At 38.8% G+C, this 20,909-nt stretch overlaps 1 protein-coding gene across 1 annotated transcript in view; it reads left to right on the top strand.

The window, feature by feature from the left end:
• Positions 1 to 20,909, top strand: part of LOC146647594 (vasoactive intestinal polypeptide receptor 2-like) — a 91,673-nt gene that overhangs the window by 63,162 nt on the left and 7,602 nt on the right. The window contains exons 5-10 of the mRNA XM_085389488.1: positions 11,381 to 11,478; positions 12,301 to 12,433; positions 14,663 to 14,813; positions 15,772 to 15,832; positions 18,031 to 18,100; positions 19,484 to 19,575. Coding sequence (XP_085245614.1) covers positions 11,381 to 11,478; positions 12,301 to 12,433; positions 14,663 to 14,813; positions 15,772 to 15,832; positions 18,031 to 18,100; positions 19,484 to 19,575 — 605 coding nt within the window. The remainder of the gene's footprint in view (positions 1 to 11,380; positions 11,479 to 12,300; positions 12,434 to 14,662; positions 14,814 to 15,771; positions 15,833 to 18,030; positions 18,101 to 19,483; positions 19,576 to 20,909) is intronic.

Below are 20,909 nucleotides of genomic sequence, written 5' to 3'. Positions count from 1 at the left end.
GTTCTCTCCCGTGCACGAGAAACATGAAGAAGCTTGCCTACTTGTGTCTTGCTTTGCAGTGTAATTATATTGCCTTCAACGTTCCAGCGGATGGGTTCAAGCTACAAACCTATCACAGACATGGATATTTACAGAGGAGGAGGATTATGTGGAGTGCAGTGTTTCACTAGATGCTGACCTGAAATAAAATAGCCAAACACTTAGTGCTAAAAAAGATGCTCCGTTCTTTTAGCACAGTGTAAAAACCTGGCAATGCCATAGCAAACAACTGGGAAAGTGGAGAAGTTGCACTGTGCTCGGAAAAACCCCTAAGTGTAGTAAAAAGTAGGCATGTGTTCCAGTTCCTTATGTTACAGTGGAAGGCAGCGAATTGTATATATTATTTCAATAAGGTCACTTGCAAGAATTGAACAGGATTTACTTCATGATAAGGGGATTAGGTTCCAATGACCCAACACGACAAAACAAAATTCCAGCAGTGACGAGTTTTTATGCTGTTGGTGAAGACTGAGGATGGATGGAGCTCTGACTGAGGCGTCTGTGAGGTGGAGATGGGGAGGAGGTGGGCTGCAGAAATGAGAGTCTGGGAGGAAGAATGATAGAGAACATGGATTTACACTAGGCTTAGTCTTGCACGCCTTCTTTGAGCTGATTGGTTCAAAGAAGATGTGCACTAACATGATTAGATGAGAGTAATGATGTCAGTACTGAGACTGCCAGTGTGGGAAAGTGGTAGTGATGTAAAGAACAGACAAACACTCTAACGCCTGGGAAAGCAGGCAGATGAGTGATTACACGTCCTCCTTATTGAGCATAAGCTTCACTGTATTTAATTGATGTAGTCCAAACCAAACTAAGAGGTAACAGGCGTCTGTGAGGTTCCCTGCTCATCCTACACAGACATCAAATTGATTGCACAACAGGAACATTTTAAGGTTTTAACTACATATTGAAATACAGTTACTGAAATGCTGATTAAACAATAGTTTTGCAGGACAGATGCCAAATGACTTCCTTTACAATTAGGTTCAGCTTGGGTCGTCCTGACAGGTCACCAAACTGGAGTTTTTGGTGTGTTGTGTGTGGCCTTTTTTGGCCTCTGCTGTGGTAATTGCTGCTCCCCTCTTCTTCCACTCTTCTGTGGTTCAGTTTGGGTCTCGACTCTGTGTATCCTGAATCGCCCATTGTGCTTGTGCAATTGTTCATCCATCTCTCTTTTCAGTTTTGGCTCTGCACGGCTTCTCGGTTCACACTCTTCCCTTGCTGTGGTTTTCTGTCTTTCTTGTCTTCAGTAGGGAGTAGAGAGGTACTCGGGAATAATACGGCACTGTCGTCGCATCAGCTGTCCATCTTCTTTTTGTCATTTTGCATATCAAAGAAAGAAATGGTTGAGCAGGTGTCTGAAAGGGTTCAAAGACCTGAGAACTTAACATTATTTTAACAAAACATAAATAGAAAGTGAGCTTTTATAATTCAAACAAGAGAGGGATTAGGACTAAAACCCTATGGGGGAAATAAACCAATACACATTCACTCACTTAAAAACACTTTGGTAGGTTGGGAATGTCTCATGGACAGAAGTCATACATTTTTTTTGCAGCGTAATTAAACTGAGCTAAAATCAAAGACGTTTTACTTTATAAAGGAAGAGAAATGTTCTGTTTTATTTCTCACTGTTCACTGAAAGTTGAAAAAGGGAAAAAGAATCCAGCGTTTTTCAGGCAGCTGCCAAAAAAGTGTCTTTAATGTAAACTGCAATATGTCTGTGAAGGTTCTGAGTCATCCAAGCCATTGTAGTCTAAGGAGCTGGGAAAGTCCAGATGCTTTTCTGTCCAAGCTCCTTAGTCTTTAATGTAAAGTATGCAGGAGAATTTTGAACATGGGAATACTGATTAAAGTAGTTTACAGGTTTTACTACAGCTCACTGGGGAAAAAGCAAACAGAAAGAAAAAGATGGAAAGCAGCTAAATGATGCCTGTTTTTTATTCGCATCTTTTCTGGTGGCTTATTGTAGCGTTTTCACACATAGTCAGTGTTGTAGTTTTAGAAATACAAGTTTAATGCTGATGAACTGATGAACTCTTCACCTGGATGTTTGGGCTTTGCTGTGTCCAAACAAAGGAATGAATTCTATTTAGATATTAATCTGTTTTACAAATTTGCATATAGTGACATACATATACATTTTTCCTTACTAAACAGAAAGTCTGTGTGCACAGCCAGGGCTGTGTATCTGAGATGTCTTATTTAACATAGAGCCCAGAGTAGAAAAGAAATGTCTGTAACTGTTTCGTGTTCAGAGAAGTCTGAGGTTTGGGCTCATAAGGATTACTCGCACATACACTGACATCAATATTTGAAACCTTGTCCAAGTTTATTTTGGGCAGCAGCCATTGAAACAGTAAGTAGATGACATAAAATAAGGAATAAGAAAATAAGGAATTACATAAGAGTTTCCTTTTTAAATAAGAATACACTAATTATAGAAATTGACATGAGCACGTGTTACAACAGGTAAGGTAATCTACTTTTGAAGATGATCCTTCCACAGAAATCTCTATATTACAAGGTCATCCCACACTAGACAAGTAGTGCCCCGGCTGTCCTTGTGATTTTCACAAAGACTCAAGGTCAAACCATAACATTTTAAAAACCTTTCATTCAGCTGAGTCTATTTAAAATTTCATTAAAATATCAAGACTTCACCAAATAAAGGGGAAAAATATCTTTCTTTGTATGCTTTTCCAGACAGAGTAAAGGTTTTTGTTTATAGTTCCCAAGTGTCGGTTGGATCCGATCTGTCTACGATATACTGGAGATATTGCAGCGAAATGCCATTTAAGCCATATTACACGCTGAAGTGCATCGTGCATGGCTCGCTGTTGCTGCAGTTTGGCAGCACCCGGGCAGCAATCCAGGTTTGAAACTCAGCGGGAAACAAGAATCAAGATTATTTCATGGTAATACAACCTGAGTCACTGTCACTGTAGTTTAATGATTATAAAAACATCTAATTTTGCACTTGGCATCGGACACCAGAGGCACTCACATACTTTTATTTGTATAAATCTACATTTCAATGACTTATTTTAAACTGAAGTCAGTGTTATTATGAAATGCAGAAGAAATGTTGAACAGTTTCCTTATGATTAGCAGATGCAGTGTTCAGAAAAACAAACACTTTTTACTTTTATGAACAAGGATTTGAGTTATGTTACTGCAGCATGGCAAAGCAGCTGTGAGCTAAAAAGGGAAACTTCATGTAACATGGTATGGTCCATTTTATTACACAGAGAAAAAAACATTCCATCCAACTTCTTGTGCCCTGTGTCACTGGAAAAAAAGAATTCCTAGAAGGGTGGGAACCCTGTGAAGAGGCACAGTTGTGGTTGAGGTAAGGAGGAGTGATGATAAATGGTTTGGGACACGTCTCCCGAACAGGACTGGACCTTCCCTTTCTGACTGAAGTCTGGCATCCTGGCTTCTCTTCAAACAAACACTCTTTGATGTTCTTGCCGAAAGAAGCCAGTGGAAGAAATTCAACCTACAGCGTCTTTTTCTGAGGAAACAAGATAACAGCGCAAACAGAGAGAGAGAGACGAAAAGAGAGAGGCAGGGAGTGGGAGCCTGTGACGGACCATGTATGGTCGGATTTCATTTGTTTTGTTTTCTTTTGTAATGCAACAGATACTAAAATCTTTCAAACAAGAATAAATGTTGCTCGCTTTTCTCCTCCAGCACTAAGGGTATAATGGGGTTCGGGAAATCTACAAAACACAAAGGCCTTATTGCATCACATCTGTGCTCAAACACAAAGACCCATATTTTATCCACCAAAAAATCAGACCACAAATGAACAGAACATTAAAATTAGACTGTAAAAAATAATTTTATGCTTCGTGATCACGCAGGAGGAGAGAGACCAGACACATTTCTGCATGAAACCCACCTGCTTCTTTGTAATCAGTTACATGTCCACAACAACACATTTTGTGTAAATTTTCTGGTATTGTTGTTTCATTATTTACTTTATAATTCTGTTAGAATTTCCTGGTGTTTTTCACGTTCTTTCCTGAAACACTAAACTGTGTTACACCTCCCACTTCTTGTGGGTTAAACTAATGTCTAAGACATCACTTTTGTCAGTTTTTCATTCTTGTACAAATAATTCGTTGCAGGAATTTGTCCTTGGGTCTTTGCTTTTATGAAACTTTCGCTAGGTTGAAGGAAAAAAGGTCAAATCGCCTGTCACTGCTTCCTTTTTCTAAATTACAGAGTAAAAGGAATTTGACCCAGTTAATTAACGCTGACACATTACAAGCCATTTTGCAATCCATGCTGAAAGCAGGTCAGGAGGTTACAGAGAATACAGACCACATGTACTGCAGAGAATAAAATAACTGCCAAACAGCAGTGGGTGATAAACACCAGAGGTGGGACCAAGTCATTGTTTTGCAAGTCTCAAGTAAGTCTCAAGTCTTTATCCTCAAGTCTCAAGTCAAGTCTCAAGTAATGTCAGGCAAGTCAGAGTCGAGTCTCAAGTCACTGGTGTAAAAGTCCGAGTAAAGTCACAAGTCTGAAACTTTGAATTTCAAGTCCTTTCGAGTCTTTAAAAAAAACAAACGAAAAAATAATGTTGCAGTTATGCTAAATGTAAATATTAGACCATGTAATTTTAAAATCTGTGTTTTTCTCAACACATGACAAAATAGTGAACTTAGAAAATACACACAAATTGTGAAATTGCACCTCTTTAAAATGCAGCTCAATTAAACCTAGCTCCAAGAATAATTTTCACCGACAGTTCTGAGATAAGCTGCATGTTATTCTTGGATGCGGTTGTAGGACCGGCTTTGAAATCGCATGACAAAAATATCATACATATTAAAAAAAACTGTATCACCAACGTAGCCTGGAAAACATTTGCTAGTTAGATGAAGTCAGCTATCTCATCGTAGCATATTTATATGCATATTTATAATCATACGGTTCTTGGAGTGAGTGCATACACTCATGAAGTTTAGTAACTTCAGGTCACTGCAACAAGCCCAGGTACAGTTTACCGACGGATGGGTGCAGGACCTTGAAATGCACCGTGTAGAAAGTAAAGACCATCGTACGTATCATAAGTTTACCAGTCTCACAAATCGTCATCATAAATACACATTCGTTAACCGTTTATTAATAGGACCTTTGAGCTCAACGGTAATTAATTAGTAGTGGAAATAATTTCTGGTAGCATCACAGAAATGTAGCAGTGACAATAATATTGTATGCTGTAATCGTACTGGGCAATTAGTGATACAAAAAACCTGATTTATCCTGTGAATAAAAGTATATGTTTTTGTCAATGTACCATAATAACAGAAGCGAAACGCAATATTGTGTCAGGACAATTTACTATTTATGCACAATAAACAAAGGAGCATAGCGCGACCATTTCTGTTCAGCGCCAGACTTGCTTGTAACCTATATCACCAATTATGTTAAGAAAAATGACGCATTAACTACAACAGCAGACTGACCTTTGTGTAAATGCTTGGAGCAGACTAACCTGTGAGCTGGAGGGTTCTGGGATGTTATATTTGATCTTTGAATGGCTGCAATCCAGGCCACCCGTCGCGTCTTTGTCACTTCGGAAACATGGCTCGAACAATTTCTCTTCAACGACGTAATCCGATAACAACCGATCTCTTTACCCGTCGGCTTCCCGTGGCTGTCATGCGACCGGCTATTGCAGTTAATAATACAACAGCTTCTTGACATTTTTGTGTTTCTTTTTATCGCTGTGTGACTGATTTTAATTGAAAGCCTGCGTGCGCTAGTACCGCTTGCCACGAGTTCCCAGAATCCTTTGCGGTTCTACCCGTGAATGACGTCACATTTTCAATCTCTATATAATATGCATGTTAAATTTTATATTTGGGGTAAAATATCAAGTCTTTTCAAGTAAACCGGTTCAAGTCCAATTCAAGTCCCAAGTCATTGGTGTAAAAGTCCAAGTCAAGTCACAAGTCTTACAACATTTTTTCAAGTCAAGTCTAAAGTCATAAAATTAATGACTCGAGTCTGACTCGAGTCCAAGTCATGTGACTCGAGTCCACACCTCTGATAAACACACCACATAAAGTACAATAGAGTAGAAATAAAATACTTTCAGATCTTTTCTTCTCTTTGTTTTTTACTCATGAAGTTTATTCAACAAATTATTCAAATTATCTTTTGCTTCATTGTTTATTTCCCTTGGTGCCGCCATGACGTTGATTTTTGCAGAGTTTGCTGTGAAGTACAAACAGTCAAGTCCACTATAAGATGCAGTGAAATAAGTTCTGATGCTTAGTGCTGGTTAAAATGCTTCCAACTGAATGTCAGCAAAATTAGCATTAGTATATTAGGGATGACATGCCAGCTTACCAGAAGCAAAACCAGTACAGCACCCCCTGGTGGCTGGCAGCATTATAGATCAGAAATCCCTTCCTCCATGGCTGTGTTGCCTGTTGCTTTGTAGTTGACAGTCACTAGTGGACCAAACTCCCTTTGCCTTGGTAACTTTTTAAAGCATTGAACCTGTCATATATCTGGGAACAGTAATCTTTGCTATCATTTGGTATTTTCCCACCCATTTTGGGTTGCCAACAGTGATTTCGTCCATTTTTGTAATTGTCTATTGTTTCACATCGCTGCTACCCACCTGCAGTTTTCCTGTTTTTAGGGTGAAATGTCTATTAATGTGTCGTCATTAAGTAACTGAGTCAAATTCCCCTTAAGCAGTGACTCAGAATAATAATAATAATAATAATAATAATAATAATAATAAGTTTATTTATAAAGCACTTTCAAACAAAGTGCTGTACAGCTATTTGAAAATAAAGAGATAAATAAATAAAAGCAACACATAGCAATACAAGTTAAAAACACAATAACAAGTTAAAAACATAATAAAAATTTAAAAACGGTGAACAAGTAGGTCTTCAATCAGCTTTAAAAACCTCCACAGAGCATGTCTGTCTAATATCTTCAGGGAAGTTGTTCTACAAAAATGGGGCACGAGAAGAAAACCCCACACTCTTCAATAGTCTTTTATAGTCTTCTGGCTCTAAGAACTTTTAAAAGGCCAGAATCCTGGCCTTTTAAAAGTTCTTAGAGGACAGGATGGAACATAAAGGTGCAAAAGGTCGGGGAGGTATGAAGGCGCCAAACCATTTAAAGAATTGGAAGTGAGCAGCAGGACCTTAAAATCTGCTTGAACCTGACAAGGTAGCCAATGAAGGAATTTTAGTTCAGGGGTAATGTGCTTAAATTTTCCAGTTTTAGTTAAAATGCGAGCAGCTGCATTTTGCAACATCTGTAAACCTCTAAAACCTTTCTTTGGTAGCCCAGAAAGGAGAGCATTACAATAATCGATATGTGAAGACACACATGCACGGAGAAGAACCTCTGCAGTGTCGCTAGATAAAACAGATTTTGGCAATGTTCCTTAAGTGATAAAAGGCGGTCTTTGTTGTCTCTTTTACATGACATTCGAACGACAGTACCCTGGCGAACCACACGCCTACGTTTTTAACCTTGTCCCTGCAATTTATGACATAGTCACCAATTTTCAAGATAAAATTTTGAGACAAGTATTGAAATTTTTGTGGCCGGTGTCAATCAACTCTGTCTTATCAGTATTTAGAAGCAGGAAGTTATTTGATAACCAGCCCCTAATTGCCGATAGACACAGAGATAGATACTGACTACGTTTTACTACTAAACATGGAATAACAAATAACAACAACAACATGTTGGGGGGTGTAGCTACTTGATTCATATCGGAAACCTGATTTGTTTCATACAGTTAATATCTCGTAGTCCTGAGTACTTTATGTTGACATTTGGGGTTTTGTTAATATTTTGCGTCTTTGCTCTAGTCTTGACTTAACTGTTTTTCCCATGACTATTTGTAGTGTTGCAGAGTTTCAGTTTTTTGACCCTGTTTTTTTGCTGTATATAATCAATAGAAGTATTATTAGCCTTTCCCCCAGTGTTTCCTGCATGCGCTGTCTTCTGTCTCGTCTCTCTGTTTCTGCCGGTTCGCCTGCCTCTGTTATTTAAAATTATTGTAATATTTAATTTAGAGTTTCAGCAAATTAAAACAGTGTAAATGTCATGTATCTCTCAGTTTAGCTCAGTACACACAACCACAGTCATTGGGAACACTGCGGACTCGACAGTTGTCCAGATGTTGATCACTGCATCCCACAATATGGAGGCTAAACCAAAGAAGGTCCTGGCTAAATGACTGGCTGTCCACAGAGAGCTGTTCACAGACAGGACTGCAAGTCACAGTCCTTGATTCTGGAGGAAGAGTGGTAAAGCAGTGGAAGAGATATTTGGGCCCCGGACTTTAAACATTCCTAGTTGTCAGCTGGTGTTGATGGTGGCCGGGTCGTTGTGTTTTATCTGAAGTCAGTACATTCATCTACCGTGACATTTTAGAGCACGTCATGATTCCCTCTGCTTACAAGCTTTATGGAGATGGACATTTCCTTTTCCTGCAGGGTGTAGTACCTGCATTCAGTGCCAAAGTTATCGCAACATAGTTTGTTGACTATAATGTTACTGAACCCATGAAAAATCTATGGATTATTGTCAAGAGGAAAATAAGAAACACCTGACAAACATACAGAAAAGCTAAATGCTACAATAAAAGTAAACTTCAATACCTTCTTAGCTTTGACACAAGCTGATCACCTCCATGTGATGCCACACTAATACAGTAATGAATAATTAATGATAAAGGAGCCCAACCAACTACTCAATATATATGAATGTACTTTTCAGTATACTCAGTATTCTTCCTGAATAACTGGAAAAAACGAAATCTTTTAACCTTTTCCCATTTTTGATATGAAGGAAAAAGCGTTTTCTTTGTTGTTGTTTTTTCTTTTTTTTGGCCTGTCCCATTTGGTTCTTTAGCCATCAGAATTGTTGTCTGAAGACCAACAAGGATACCCAATGGATTTACTTTGCCAAATGGATCATCGTGGCATTGCCGTATTGGTCCATTTGATCGACCTTTGTTTTTATTATTTATTATATTTTATTTTCAGATGTTACAGACGGGACAGACATGAGTGAGAGATAGGAAAGGGAGAAAGAAAGAGGAAGGAAAGGAAAAACAGAAGGGGAGAGGGACAGTGAGAAAGGGGGGGAGAAAAAAAATAAAAATCTTTGTTTTCTTTGTTAAATCATCCGTTCTTCAGCCTTGTCAGCTTTTCCAACTCGGCCCTTAACTTTTGTCAGTTTCCTTCTTCCTCAGTTTTTAAGGTTAGGTTAGTCTGTTGGATTCATAGGTTCTCCTGCCAGTTTTGTGCAAACCCTTTTGTTCCTGCCTTTTGTTAGTTTTGTTGTTGAGTGTTTCAAGCATTCGAGATTAGATTCTTCCTCCTGTGTATGGTTATGGTCCTCACCACGTCTTTAGCTAAGTTTAGGGTATGGGGTAGGGCTTCAGTTTCTCTTACAAATGTATGGATCAAACTGTGCACCAGTTCATGTGAGCTGATGACAAGTGCAGATTCTAAAAATCACAGAGTCTAAATTAGTTTTCAGTTTTAAATTTTGGTGCCTTTTTTCCTGACACGGAGAACAATTTAGCTGTGAATTGAAACACCTGTCCTCCATTGTGTTCATATATTTTGGCTACTGTTGTGTGACCGCAGCTTCATCCTGTTCACTTGTTATTCGTGACCCGTTTTGGGTCACGAATAGTGCAGCTGAATCGCCCATTGTGTTGTCCTGCCTCTCTCACTCTGTCTCTATTAATCCCGTGCTCTCTCCACCACACCCCCTCTTGTCACTAACGTCCTCTTTTTCATTTGATTTAGACACAAATCTTCCTCAGAGCAAATTTGATATCATCAGATCTACAGTTTTTAATAAAGTTGAAATAATAATAAAAGCAGTCAGCATTAGATTAAGTTTGAATTTAATAGAATTATTGTTTCTGTAATATGATATATTATCTTAACTCTTATCTTGTCTAAGGTTTCTCTAAAACAGAACAGAAATAATGCTACAAATTGGGGTTCCTTATAAATAAACAAATAAACAAACAAACACAAATAAGTACAACACATGTGAAGCATGCAAATATCAGGAATGGTAACACTGATATGGTAAATCATTCCTTATTGAGCTAGTTTGGAATTTCCCAGGAATAAAGCACATCTTATCTTATCTTCAAATTAAACACACACTTAGTCAGTACTTGTGTCTACGCCAAATTTCAAAACACTGATTTGTTTAAAGCACTTTTATCATTGTTTATTCAGCCACATACTGTGTATGTTTCTGTCCAGAATTTCTGTTAAATCAAAGTGATTTATTGTGATTACACTTGCCTGCAGTTTGACAGCTGTTGATGCAGGATTGCCAACTCTCACATTTTTGGTGTGAGACACCGAGTGTTAGGTTCTGTCTCACGCTGCCCAAACAAATCTCCCTTTGAATAGAGTCATTTCATCTAAAACTGGAAAACATTCCCATCTCACCCTCAAGAATTATGTGATTATTTTTCTGTTGCTTTAGTATTTGTAATAAAAAACATGTAAGTGTTACTTACATAAAAGACCTCAAACTACATAAAAGTGCATTGGAAATCATCAGTTATTTTTGATTTTTCATAATTCAGCAACACAACGGATAGTTATATTTAAGCTCTATAAATAAGATTTCATGGCTGAGCACCTGATTCCAAGCCTTACATCATCTGGCATTATGCTAAGCATCAGATGCAACAATGTGAAGCATGCTGCCACGCACTTTAGAGCAGTGGAGAATGGAGTGACAATCGTGCTTCTCCATTTGACAGTCCAAAGATGAGTCTGGGTTTGGTGGATGCAAAACTTGTCTGACTGCACTTGTTCCAAGCGTAAAGTTTGGTGGATGGGGGATCATGATGTGGGGTTGTTTTTTGGGAGTTCATGCTCCCAACTTTGTGGGAACAGATTGGAGATGGCTCATTTCTGTTCCAACATGACTGTGCCCCAGTGCAAAAAAACAAGGTCCATAAAGCTGTGGATGAGCATGACAGGCTTGACCTCAACCCCAAGACTGCGAGCCATCCAGTAAACACACTCCTAACCCCTGTGGAAAAGCTTCCCAGAAGAGTTGAAACTGTTATAGCAGCAAAGGGTGGGCTGATATATTAAACCTTGCAGATTAAGAGTGGAATGTCACTCGAGTTCATGCACATGAAGGCAGACGAGCAAATACTTTTGGCAATGTAATATGCTTCACAATCTTCACCTCAATTTGAGGCCCAGTTTAGTGATATGTTAAGGATGATATACATGCATTAATAATTTAACAAAAGCTCTTTTCCCCCCTTTGTCTGCAGCTGGTCTTCTACGTGGTCGTGCAGACGTTGTACACTCTGGGTCACAGTCTGTCTTTAATTGCCCTCACTACAGGGTGCGCTATCCTCTGCCTATTCAGGTAAGACTGAATACTAAAATATAATTAAATCAGAAAATTAATTCCAGTATTCCTGGAAAGCCGGTCAGTGTAATATGATAATTTAATTTGATTTTAAGTGAACAAGCGCAGCTTTATGGCTATTTGTTCACATATTTGTATGTGTGGACACATATTTGCAAAACAAAACAAAAACAGAACTGTGAGGACATTTCTTTCATGTTAGCTATTATTTTAACTTAATATTAGATTCAAGTTTAGAGAAGGTTAAATTCACCTCAAAAAGCCACTGACTTTGGCTCTAAAGTATTATGAAGTTTAGCAGTTTATGGAAAATCACATATATAAAACTGTACATATTTGGTATAAATGTGTAATTTCTATAGAAAAAAGTTACAAAGAATACTTAATAAAATGTATTCACATACAGGGATAGATTTTTTCATGTGTTGAAATGACTCTAAGACAGTCACATTGTCCAAGCCAATCAAGAAGATAAAGAATCATTCTCTTGGTGTGACATATAATCACATGTGCTCATGTGTGATTGGCTTGTACATTTTTGGATCTCAATGAATTGCTTTCAAATGAAACCATGCAACTGTTTGGAAGGAGCCGTTTGCGTGTGGATTCTTTCTGTGACGAGTGGCTTCATAATACAATGAATGAAAGGGCCAAACAAAAGCAAATGAGTTAATTGTGTGAACCAGTGCAGTTTGTACCAAGCTAGCATAATGCTGTTTGTTATTAATGGTTTCAGCATCTTCAGGCTCTAACTGTAGCATCTTTATTTAACATTTACTGCACTATGCTACATTTCTTTCATTACCAACATGTGTGCAGGAAGCTCCACTGCACCAGAAACTACATCCACCTCAATCTCTTCTTCTCCTTCATTCTGAGAGCCGTGGCGGTGTTGGTGAAAGACGACATCCTCTTCAACCGAAACTCGCACTGCTCAAACCAGCCATCACTGGTGAGGTCACCACCTCTGTCCTCAGCGAGCAGAGTCATATCCCGAGGGAGGCCAACAATGCAGCACTGAGTACAGAAAGCTACACACTCATGTGTTAACAGCAGAACTGTCACAACGGGAAAAATGTTTCAGCGTAAAGCCTGACAAAGTTTAAAGCATGAAATAATAAATGGGAATTAGGTCTGCATGCTTCAGATATGAAATTAACATCTCAAACTGTCAAACGTTCTGCTGTGACAGTTTGTTCTTCAGATTCAAGTAATCATTTTCTGAAGGTGGCTCTGCAGAATTTCCTGGCAGTTAGCCCATTCATGTGTTCGGTGAGACAGCAGCCAGTCACGCATGCTCCCTATCTGCTTAGCTGAGAGGGCCAGTAGCCTGCGTGCTTTCTGGTCCTAAAACTGTGGAAGCATGCGGAACATCAAGGAAGAAGTGTGGACAAGAAGAAAAAAAAGCTTTACTGCATGCACCACTGAGCAGCTTTCATTAAACGCACGAGGAGTTAGGTTGTAATCTGGTACCCAGTCCTCCTAATACACCCGGGATATACAGTGAGCCACACAAACATGGGAGCAAATCCAAAAGCCTGAAAATCCTTAAAGCTTCCGTGGGGCAAACTGTGCACCATCTTCACTGCGTAATAGACACTTTTGTGCTGAGTGAGTGAGCAAGAGTATGTGAAACGGTGCCCTAGTGTTACACTGTTGTTTTTATAAGTTACCCAGTACTGATGTGTATAGAAAAGCCTGCATTGCTGCCCAGTTTCATTGCCAAAGCATTGATAATACAATGTTGTCAAAGCTACAGGTGTCTCACAGATACTCGGTATCCCTGGCATTGGTGCTCTGGTGTGCTCTAACCTTGCATCCATGTGCTCCTTGGATAGTAGGATTTCCCATTTTGGAATGAGATTCTTCCGACTTTGTTGCGTTAGTACACTTTGAAAAATTGGAACATGAAAATAACTTGGACATTACAAAGACAAGGATATTGTATTTTACCAGGTGCTTTGCCTGATTTATTAGAATTACTATAAACTAGATCATTCTATTTGGATAGCAATGAACTGTTATGACCTAAAACCAGATTACAATGCACAGTCAACATTTGAATAAATTTGTGGCACTGATCTAATTTTTCATGCAATCAACCAAATATTTATCTGCAATGTTTTAGTGTGGCATCAGTAACTCTGCAACTTTTTTGTTATTGCCTATTTTCCATGTTCCTTTTCCCACTTGAGTGATGTTAATGTCATTTTTCCCAGGCTGACATGACCAACTCCAATTTTAGACCTACTCCAAGTATGTTTACTGCAGGTCTTTCATTCTGCAGGGCTGATGTTGCACAAGGGGTGTTTTTCTCCAGAAATTATGCAAAGGAGTATGCCTTACTGAGTTTTCTGTCTGGCAAACTTGGCACTTAAACTGCCACCTCCGAACCTTCTATGGCGATGCAAACTTTCTCTGCCTCTAGATGAAGTCTGTTATCGCTAATATTTCTGTCAATGCAAAAAGCACCAAATGCATCTGACAGGATAACAACAGTCATACTCTTGGATTAGAACACGGTGGATATTTCACCGATCTGCGCCATTACCCTTTGCGTCATTTCAATACGTTATAAATCCCGACTTAGGAAGATCGCAGCTTGTTCAGAGCAGTGTGGCGGGCAAAAGATAAAGGACAAAATTTGCAACCCGTTTCTGTTATTTCTGTATGTATCTATGCTCACTGATGCGCTTTACACAGACTGATAAACACACTAGCTTTAAAACAGAAACACCACAAAAGTATCATCCAGTTATACCTTCATGAAGGCGGGTTTTAATTCATGACTGTTGTATTAGTTTCAGCTAATAAACTGACAGCAGAAAGCTGACATCTGATACTCTCCTTGCCTCAGTAGCTGCCTGACTCTTCCCTCATGACGTTCCTCCTCCACTCACCCTGATTGTCAGGGCACTCTGACCTTTATGCACTCATCTGCTCGGTGCTTGTGACGTCATAATCTGCTCTGGGTGAACTCTCTGACAGATCCAGTGGAAAAATGGAAATGTATACCCACATATCAGAATACTAAGTATAAATACATGATTATCCTACACTGTGCTCATGGTTACAATTAACCACATACAGTCAGCGATGTACAGTCAAGGCTGATATTATATAGTTTAAGTATACACAAAGCCTATTTAACATCTTTGTACTCTTTCTGTGTTCTCTTTAGGTGGGATGTAAAGCCAGCCTGGTGTTTTTCCAGTATTTCATTATGGCCAACTTCTTCTGGCTGCTGGTGGAGGGTTTGTACCTCCACACTCTGCTGGTTGTCATTTTCTCGGAAAATCGACACTTTATTGTCTACATGTTCATCGGCTGGGGTAGGTACATTTTCTTATTCTTTATTTGATTTTGAGTCAAATGGCCACGTGGGAGCTTTCACTCTGTTATAGCTGCAGGTTTAGCAGCTTAGTTATGATTTTGATTAGATATCAGAGCTCTCATTACTTTAGGCAGCTATTTAAGCAAATAAGCCAAATGTTTTTTCCCTCAAATTCAACAATACCGTGCTACATTTGTTATCCTACGGATTCAAACTTGATATAATGCTTGACTGAAAAGTTACAAGTTCACCAAATGGCTCAAGGTAAAGGAAAAGGAGAAACTTCATATATGCTCAATGTGGTTTGGCTTCAGTTAAACAAGGACACAGACTGGTTGGCAAACCACCAACAACCTCTGGTTGCTAGGGAAAAAGTACAAAGTAAAAGCTGTGCATTAATGCTGAAGCTAACTGCGGCGGGGCGTGGTCTGCAGTGCTGTTGCTACTCGATGGTAATGGAAAGCCAGCTAATCCGAGTCGAGTCGTGGCGAGGCGATCCTATTAGGTACTAATGGAAAAGAGACCTTAGTGAAGTTGCATAATAACTGAACTGAGCCTTTCTGCTGTTGCCTTCTTGGTATTTTAAAACCAGATGTTAGAAAAGATTAGGTCTGATTGAGAAACTGTCATGGTAATCCCCATGGGACATCTTTTCCCAAACAGAGGATTTCTCCCCTGCTGGTTGTTAGTTTCCAGAAGCAATGTTCATCTTTTATTTCCATTTTTCCTCCTCTGAAAGACAGTATAACACCATCTAGTTTTGAGCTTGAGATGGAATTTATCAACAAACAATTAAAAGCCTTAATATACACTGAAGCAATCTGTTTAGAGTCTTAATACATGGATGGAACTCACATTACTTTACTCAGAAAGATTAAATCGTAACTAGCAATAAAAAAAATAATAAATGCAAACACGATGTGATAATATTTTCTATACTTCATGGTTGTTGACAGGAATCCCCACTGTGTTTGTGTCTGCGTGGGTGATAACGAGGATTTATCTGGAAGACACGGGGTAAGTGTAACAATCAGAGAGTGAGTTATCACCATAGAAACGCGATCCAGGTTTGTTATTTATGAACTATATGAAGTCTGTTAAACATACATGGATTATATTTTACTAAATAGATTTACATTCTGACTAAATGTCTGTCTGCAATTTGTTTTTCTTCAAGTTGACATGTGTCTATGTGTCATGCTCTCTCTGGAGCTGTTTATTATATTCTCCTTTAAAGGTTGACAGAAGTTAGGCAGCTCCAGTTACATTAAAGAGAGGCATGCATTGGTATTCAACAGCCACTGCCTCTGTTTTTTCGTTAGGGCCTCAAATTGCATTTTATTGATTAGACTGTTATTCATTACCATGCAGGAATGGGGCCCAGTTTTTCAATTAATAAGAGAAATATCTCACATGTCAAAGTGCACTTTATTGGATAATTTAGCTGACAGGGTTTGCTTTGAGATGTCATCACAGGAACCTGGTGGCGTTTGGCTTTTGTTGCACGTTATTGCAACTGGCACTGCAGCTCATTATCTATGAGTCATGCCGTGTAGGCGAACTATAAAAACAAGCTTCTGAAACAAGTCTATAACAATTACTGAGGCAGGGTCTGATAGCAAAGGACAGTAAGGACATCACACCAGAGTGTGAGGAGAATGATAATGAAATTTGTTAAGTTTTAAGTTCATTACCAAAGCCAAGAAGAAGACTGAGACTAAGTCACAACAGTGAGTCATTTAGTTTCCTTGACTTTTATTTCATTGAACCATACCATCCAAATATCCAGAAAGCTTAAATATTTAATTGTTAGGACAATCTGTCATATTTAAATGTGTCATTTTACCCCCAAAGACACGCTGACCTTAAGAGAGTGAAGAGTTTGACCCAAATGAACAAAATGGTTTTGGTCATAAGAACCATAAGAACATATACATTTTGTAAAAATACTCAGTATTTGTGGCATGCAATGGAGTCCATTGTGAAGATTTTAATGGTCTGATTATGGGAGTGTTAACATTAATAATAAAGTGATAAAGATGGAAAGAAACTGTACCATGCAGTATTGGTCCTGATGGACCGCAGCCTCCTGCCAGAGGATGTGATTGAAGGGAGGAGGAGTTGGAGTATCCCAGCACTGACTTCAGAGTTTAGGTTTCCTCAGCTGCTGCAGGAGGTGCATCCTCTGCTGTGGTCTTGTAATGAGGGAGCTGATGTTTTGCCTCAACTTTGAAGTCTTCATCTCCCAAGACCTACAGTATCCAACAGGCAGTCATGCAGGCTTATGTTGGGCATGGGATCCTCCTGAAGACCCCAATCATCCCCACTGATTTAACAGCACAGAGCTCCTGGCTGTTGTCTCTGAATTGGTCATAAGGTTGTCAGTGCACCCTCACACATATCCTTGAGATGAGTTTGATGAGGGTGGTGTCTATTGTGAACTTCGGGAGTTTGACAGACTGGTGACTGGAGGTGCAGCGGTTGGTATGCATGGAGAAAAGCAGGGGAGAGTGTACACAGCCTTGGGGAGATCTGTTGCTAAAGATCTGAGAGTCTGATAGGAATTAAAGTCTACAGAAATAACCAGACATAAGTTACTGGAGGTCTATGTGCTGGAGGATGAAGTGCAGTGCCATGTTAACAGCATTGCCTAATTGGGGTACGGTTGTGGTGGTGGTGGTGGGGATTTGAGACAAGTCTGTAGTCATTCAGGATTGTGATCTATCTAAAAGAACCTTGAGATTTCAAACTTGTACCTTTTTACATAGGTGAAATCAAAAGAGATTGATCGGCACATTGGGGGCTCAGTTATAATATTGACACTGTCACTATAAACTGGAATGTTTATTAGCTGATCTACGCCCCACGTAAAGGTTTGGACTTTAAGTGAAGGTCACAGGATTGCCTGCAGCAGAAATGAGCTTCATTAGTAGAGATCAAACAAAGAGTTAGAATTATGCTTTCTCACTTCAGAAAAGGAGTCAGTAAGATGGGGTCTATTACCATCTGGCTTCCTCCAAATTTGTAGATAAATTACTAGTGCTCAAGTTAAGCAGTGAAGACCAGGTTCTTTCCATCTTATGGTACTTTTTGCAGTGATTCAACATTTATTGGTCCACTAGCACTTCCTCTGTTTTTTAAAATGCCCATTTTTTATTACTGTTATATATAATATTTACACAACTATTACATTCATATTTTTGTGTGACCTTCAGGTGCTGGGAAACAAATGACCAACCCATACCCAACTGGGTGATCAACGGACCAATTGGATTCTCCATTATGGTAAGCCATTGCTTTCATTTTTACCTGCAGATTTTGCGTATTGGTTAAAAAAGCATTCAGTTGCCTAAAAGGAAAAACTGGTTGATTAGAAAAAACAAATACTGAAAACATAAAGTGGAAAACAAATAAATCCGTCATGTGAAACAATATCTGTCTTTGACCTTATTCACATTTTTTTAATCTGGCTTTGGACTATAATACAAAACCCTTTAGAAACCTATGGCAATGTTTCAGATCTCACTAGTACGATTTTCTAAATTCCCACTGATACATCCATATATTTTTCAAATTATTCCATAACATTCTACAGAAATGATCTGTATTTAAAGTACAGTAGTCTTTTAAAATCGGTCCTTTTCCAATTTCAGCTACACGTGAAGAAAAATAAAATGTATCAAGAAGACAGCGAACAGCATTACCGGATGATATTACAGTTGTTTCTCCCGGTATATTTCACTAAAGTGTTAGAGTTTGTGAGCCTTTTGATTTTAAGATCTTTTAAAACCTGAAAGAAAGTCTTAAATAAGTTCATACTCATGACCAAGCGTTCTGTGTAATGTCCAAAAACAGCAGTGTGATGTGTTAGTACCTCATGTCTCAAGGTGTTAACCTGAGAAGATTGCGGCATATTGTTAACACACAAATACACCAGACCAACAAAGTAGCAAAACTTCTGTTTTTATAGATGTGGTCAGACCAGCTGGCAGATACTTACTCTCTTAATTTCTGCACAGAGTCTTGTGAAAATATTTTCTTTCCTCAGGACTATATTTTGTCACCTTCTTCTGTCACAGACATGATGAGAAGTGTGAGAGGAAAATGTTTGCCTGCCTAAAAGTCTGTGTTTGGACTACAGCACCATAGGATCCCATTCATTCTGGACTGTTTCACCTAAGAAACCAGAGGTCCAGAGAACAGGAGCTCTAGATTATATTAGAAGTTCTCTGATGATCGCCTTTTAGCTAGCAGGAAAAACATAACACTAAACATTAGAATGATGGCATTATGTAGCGATAGAGATATTTTGCTAGTTTTTGCAAAAATATTTCCATTTGTAATGTTTAAAAAAGATCTGAAACAACAGAAAATAACTGTAACAGAAAACAAGTTCAGTCTGGTTTTTTAAAGTATTTAAGGAAGAACTTTATACATTTGCCTAACAAACAAAAAAAATCTCTGTTCAATGATGAGACACAAATCCCTCATTTTTAAAAAAAAGAATAAAGTAGGCTGCTTTTTATTTAGAACAAGGCCTTCCTGTTTTAAATTGCGTTTGTATCATGACCTCCTATTTCTTGGATTTGGTGGGTGGCAAATTATCGAACACAGCAAAATAAAAATCACCCCTTATGGATTATAAGTTATTTTTTCACTCCCCCCAAGGTAAACTTCATTCAGTTCATCTGCATCATTCGGATCTTGGTTCAGAAGCTGAGGTGTCCTGACGTGGGCGGCAATGACCAATCACAGTACAGGTAGGATTCGATTTGATGCTCTCAGCATGAGCACAAAGGAAACCGCACCTCTGCCTTCCTGGATCCTCGTTTTGTTATATTTTCATTTTTTTCCAACATGCACTTGAAGCCAAGTTAACAAAAGGTGACAGGTTGTGTCAACTGTTGTGTCATCAAGTAAATGACACCTGCTCAGTCAGTAAAAGCTGCTGTGGATAAAAGAGTCAGCTAAATTCTTCAAAGTATAAAACATGATCATCTGAGACACCAAGACCATTTTTTATCCTCTAGTATTGCTGACTGAGATAAGAGTGACGCTAACGCTCATTCGACAAGACAGCGTTTCAGGATGCTGCTCTTATGAAACGGGGGGGAACCTTTGTTCCTTTATGGAGCCACATTTTCTCTGCAGTTTAGTGTCTGTTTAAGGCTTTGCTTTGTTTAATCTTCAGGCAGTTTTCCTCTCTGGTGAAATCTTACTCGTGCTGAGCTGTCAGGTATTCTTCATGTCCACAGGGATCCACGATTTAGTGGCGAGAGGTGGTGGGTAAGCCCAATTTGTTTCACTGCAGGATCTCTTGTTGGTGTAGGTGAAGACTGAGCTGACACTTGACAGCTTGGGAGTGATGAAGGAAAAGAGGATTTTACCGTTTTCTTTGGGAGTGTGCTGCATGAGCAGTTTGATTGTCCACTTGTATCCCGATGCCACGCGGAAAAGTGCAACTTTTCTTTCTTACTTTTTGAGATTTCCACTGTTGAAAGGCTTTGCCCAACAATGTCAATTTATTTTTATATGGGGTTTTCTATGAACTCATAATCACAGTGTGAAAGAGACAAATAGGAATTGTATCCAAGAAAGTTCCTTAAATGAGCCAAACTGATGCCAAACAGCCAACAAAGTGTAGTGAACAGATCCTTGATCTACGTGCAGCAGCAGTGCTGAAGATGTCAACACAAAAGAAGGTTGATGGCAAAGTTTTAAGAATTTATTAAAGTCCTACAAAAATGTGACAAGTCAAAAAGGAGGAATGTGCATACAATAAATACACAAAGAAATAGAATAACATATATTATAAATAAAATAATAAATAAAGACAAATTAGCAGAGGACTTTCAAGCATGTCCAGCCAGGAGGAGACCCTGGAGCAGAACTGGGAAACACTACAACTGACTGGCTTAATTGGCTTGGGAATACTTTGGTATCACCCTGGAAATAAATCCATATTCATGAGCAAGCGTGGTGTTAGAGCACAGATGGATGGGTGCATTTAGTAGTCTGATTGCAGTGGGATGTAAAGGGTTTTTGGAAAGATTACTTCTGATATCAGATTTGTTGATGGTGTGAGCCTCCCAGC

This window comes from Rhamphochromis longiceps, linkage group LG18 (assembly GCF_057381845.1).
Source record: "Rhamphochromis longiceps isolate RC_006_pf linkage group LG18, R_longiceps_female_GT1.1, whole genome shotgun sequence".
NCBI lineage: Eukaryota > Metazoa > Chordata > Actinopteri > Cichliformes > Cichlidae > Rhamphochromis > Rhamphochromis longiceps.
The sequence above is the reverse complement of the archived record's forward strand: the minus strand, read 5'-3'. Positions and strand labels throughout refer to the sequence as shown.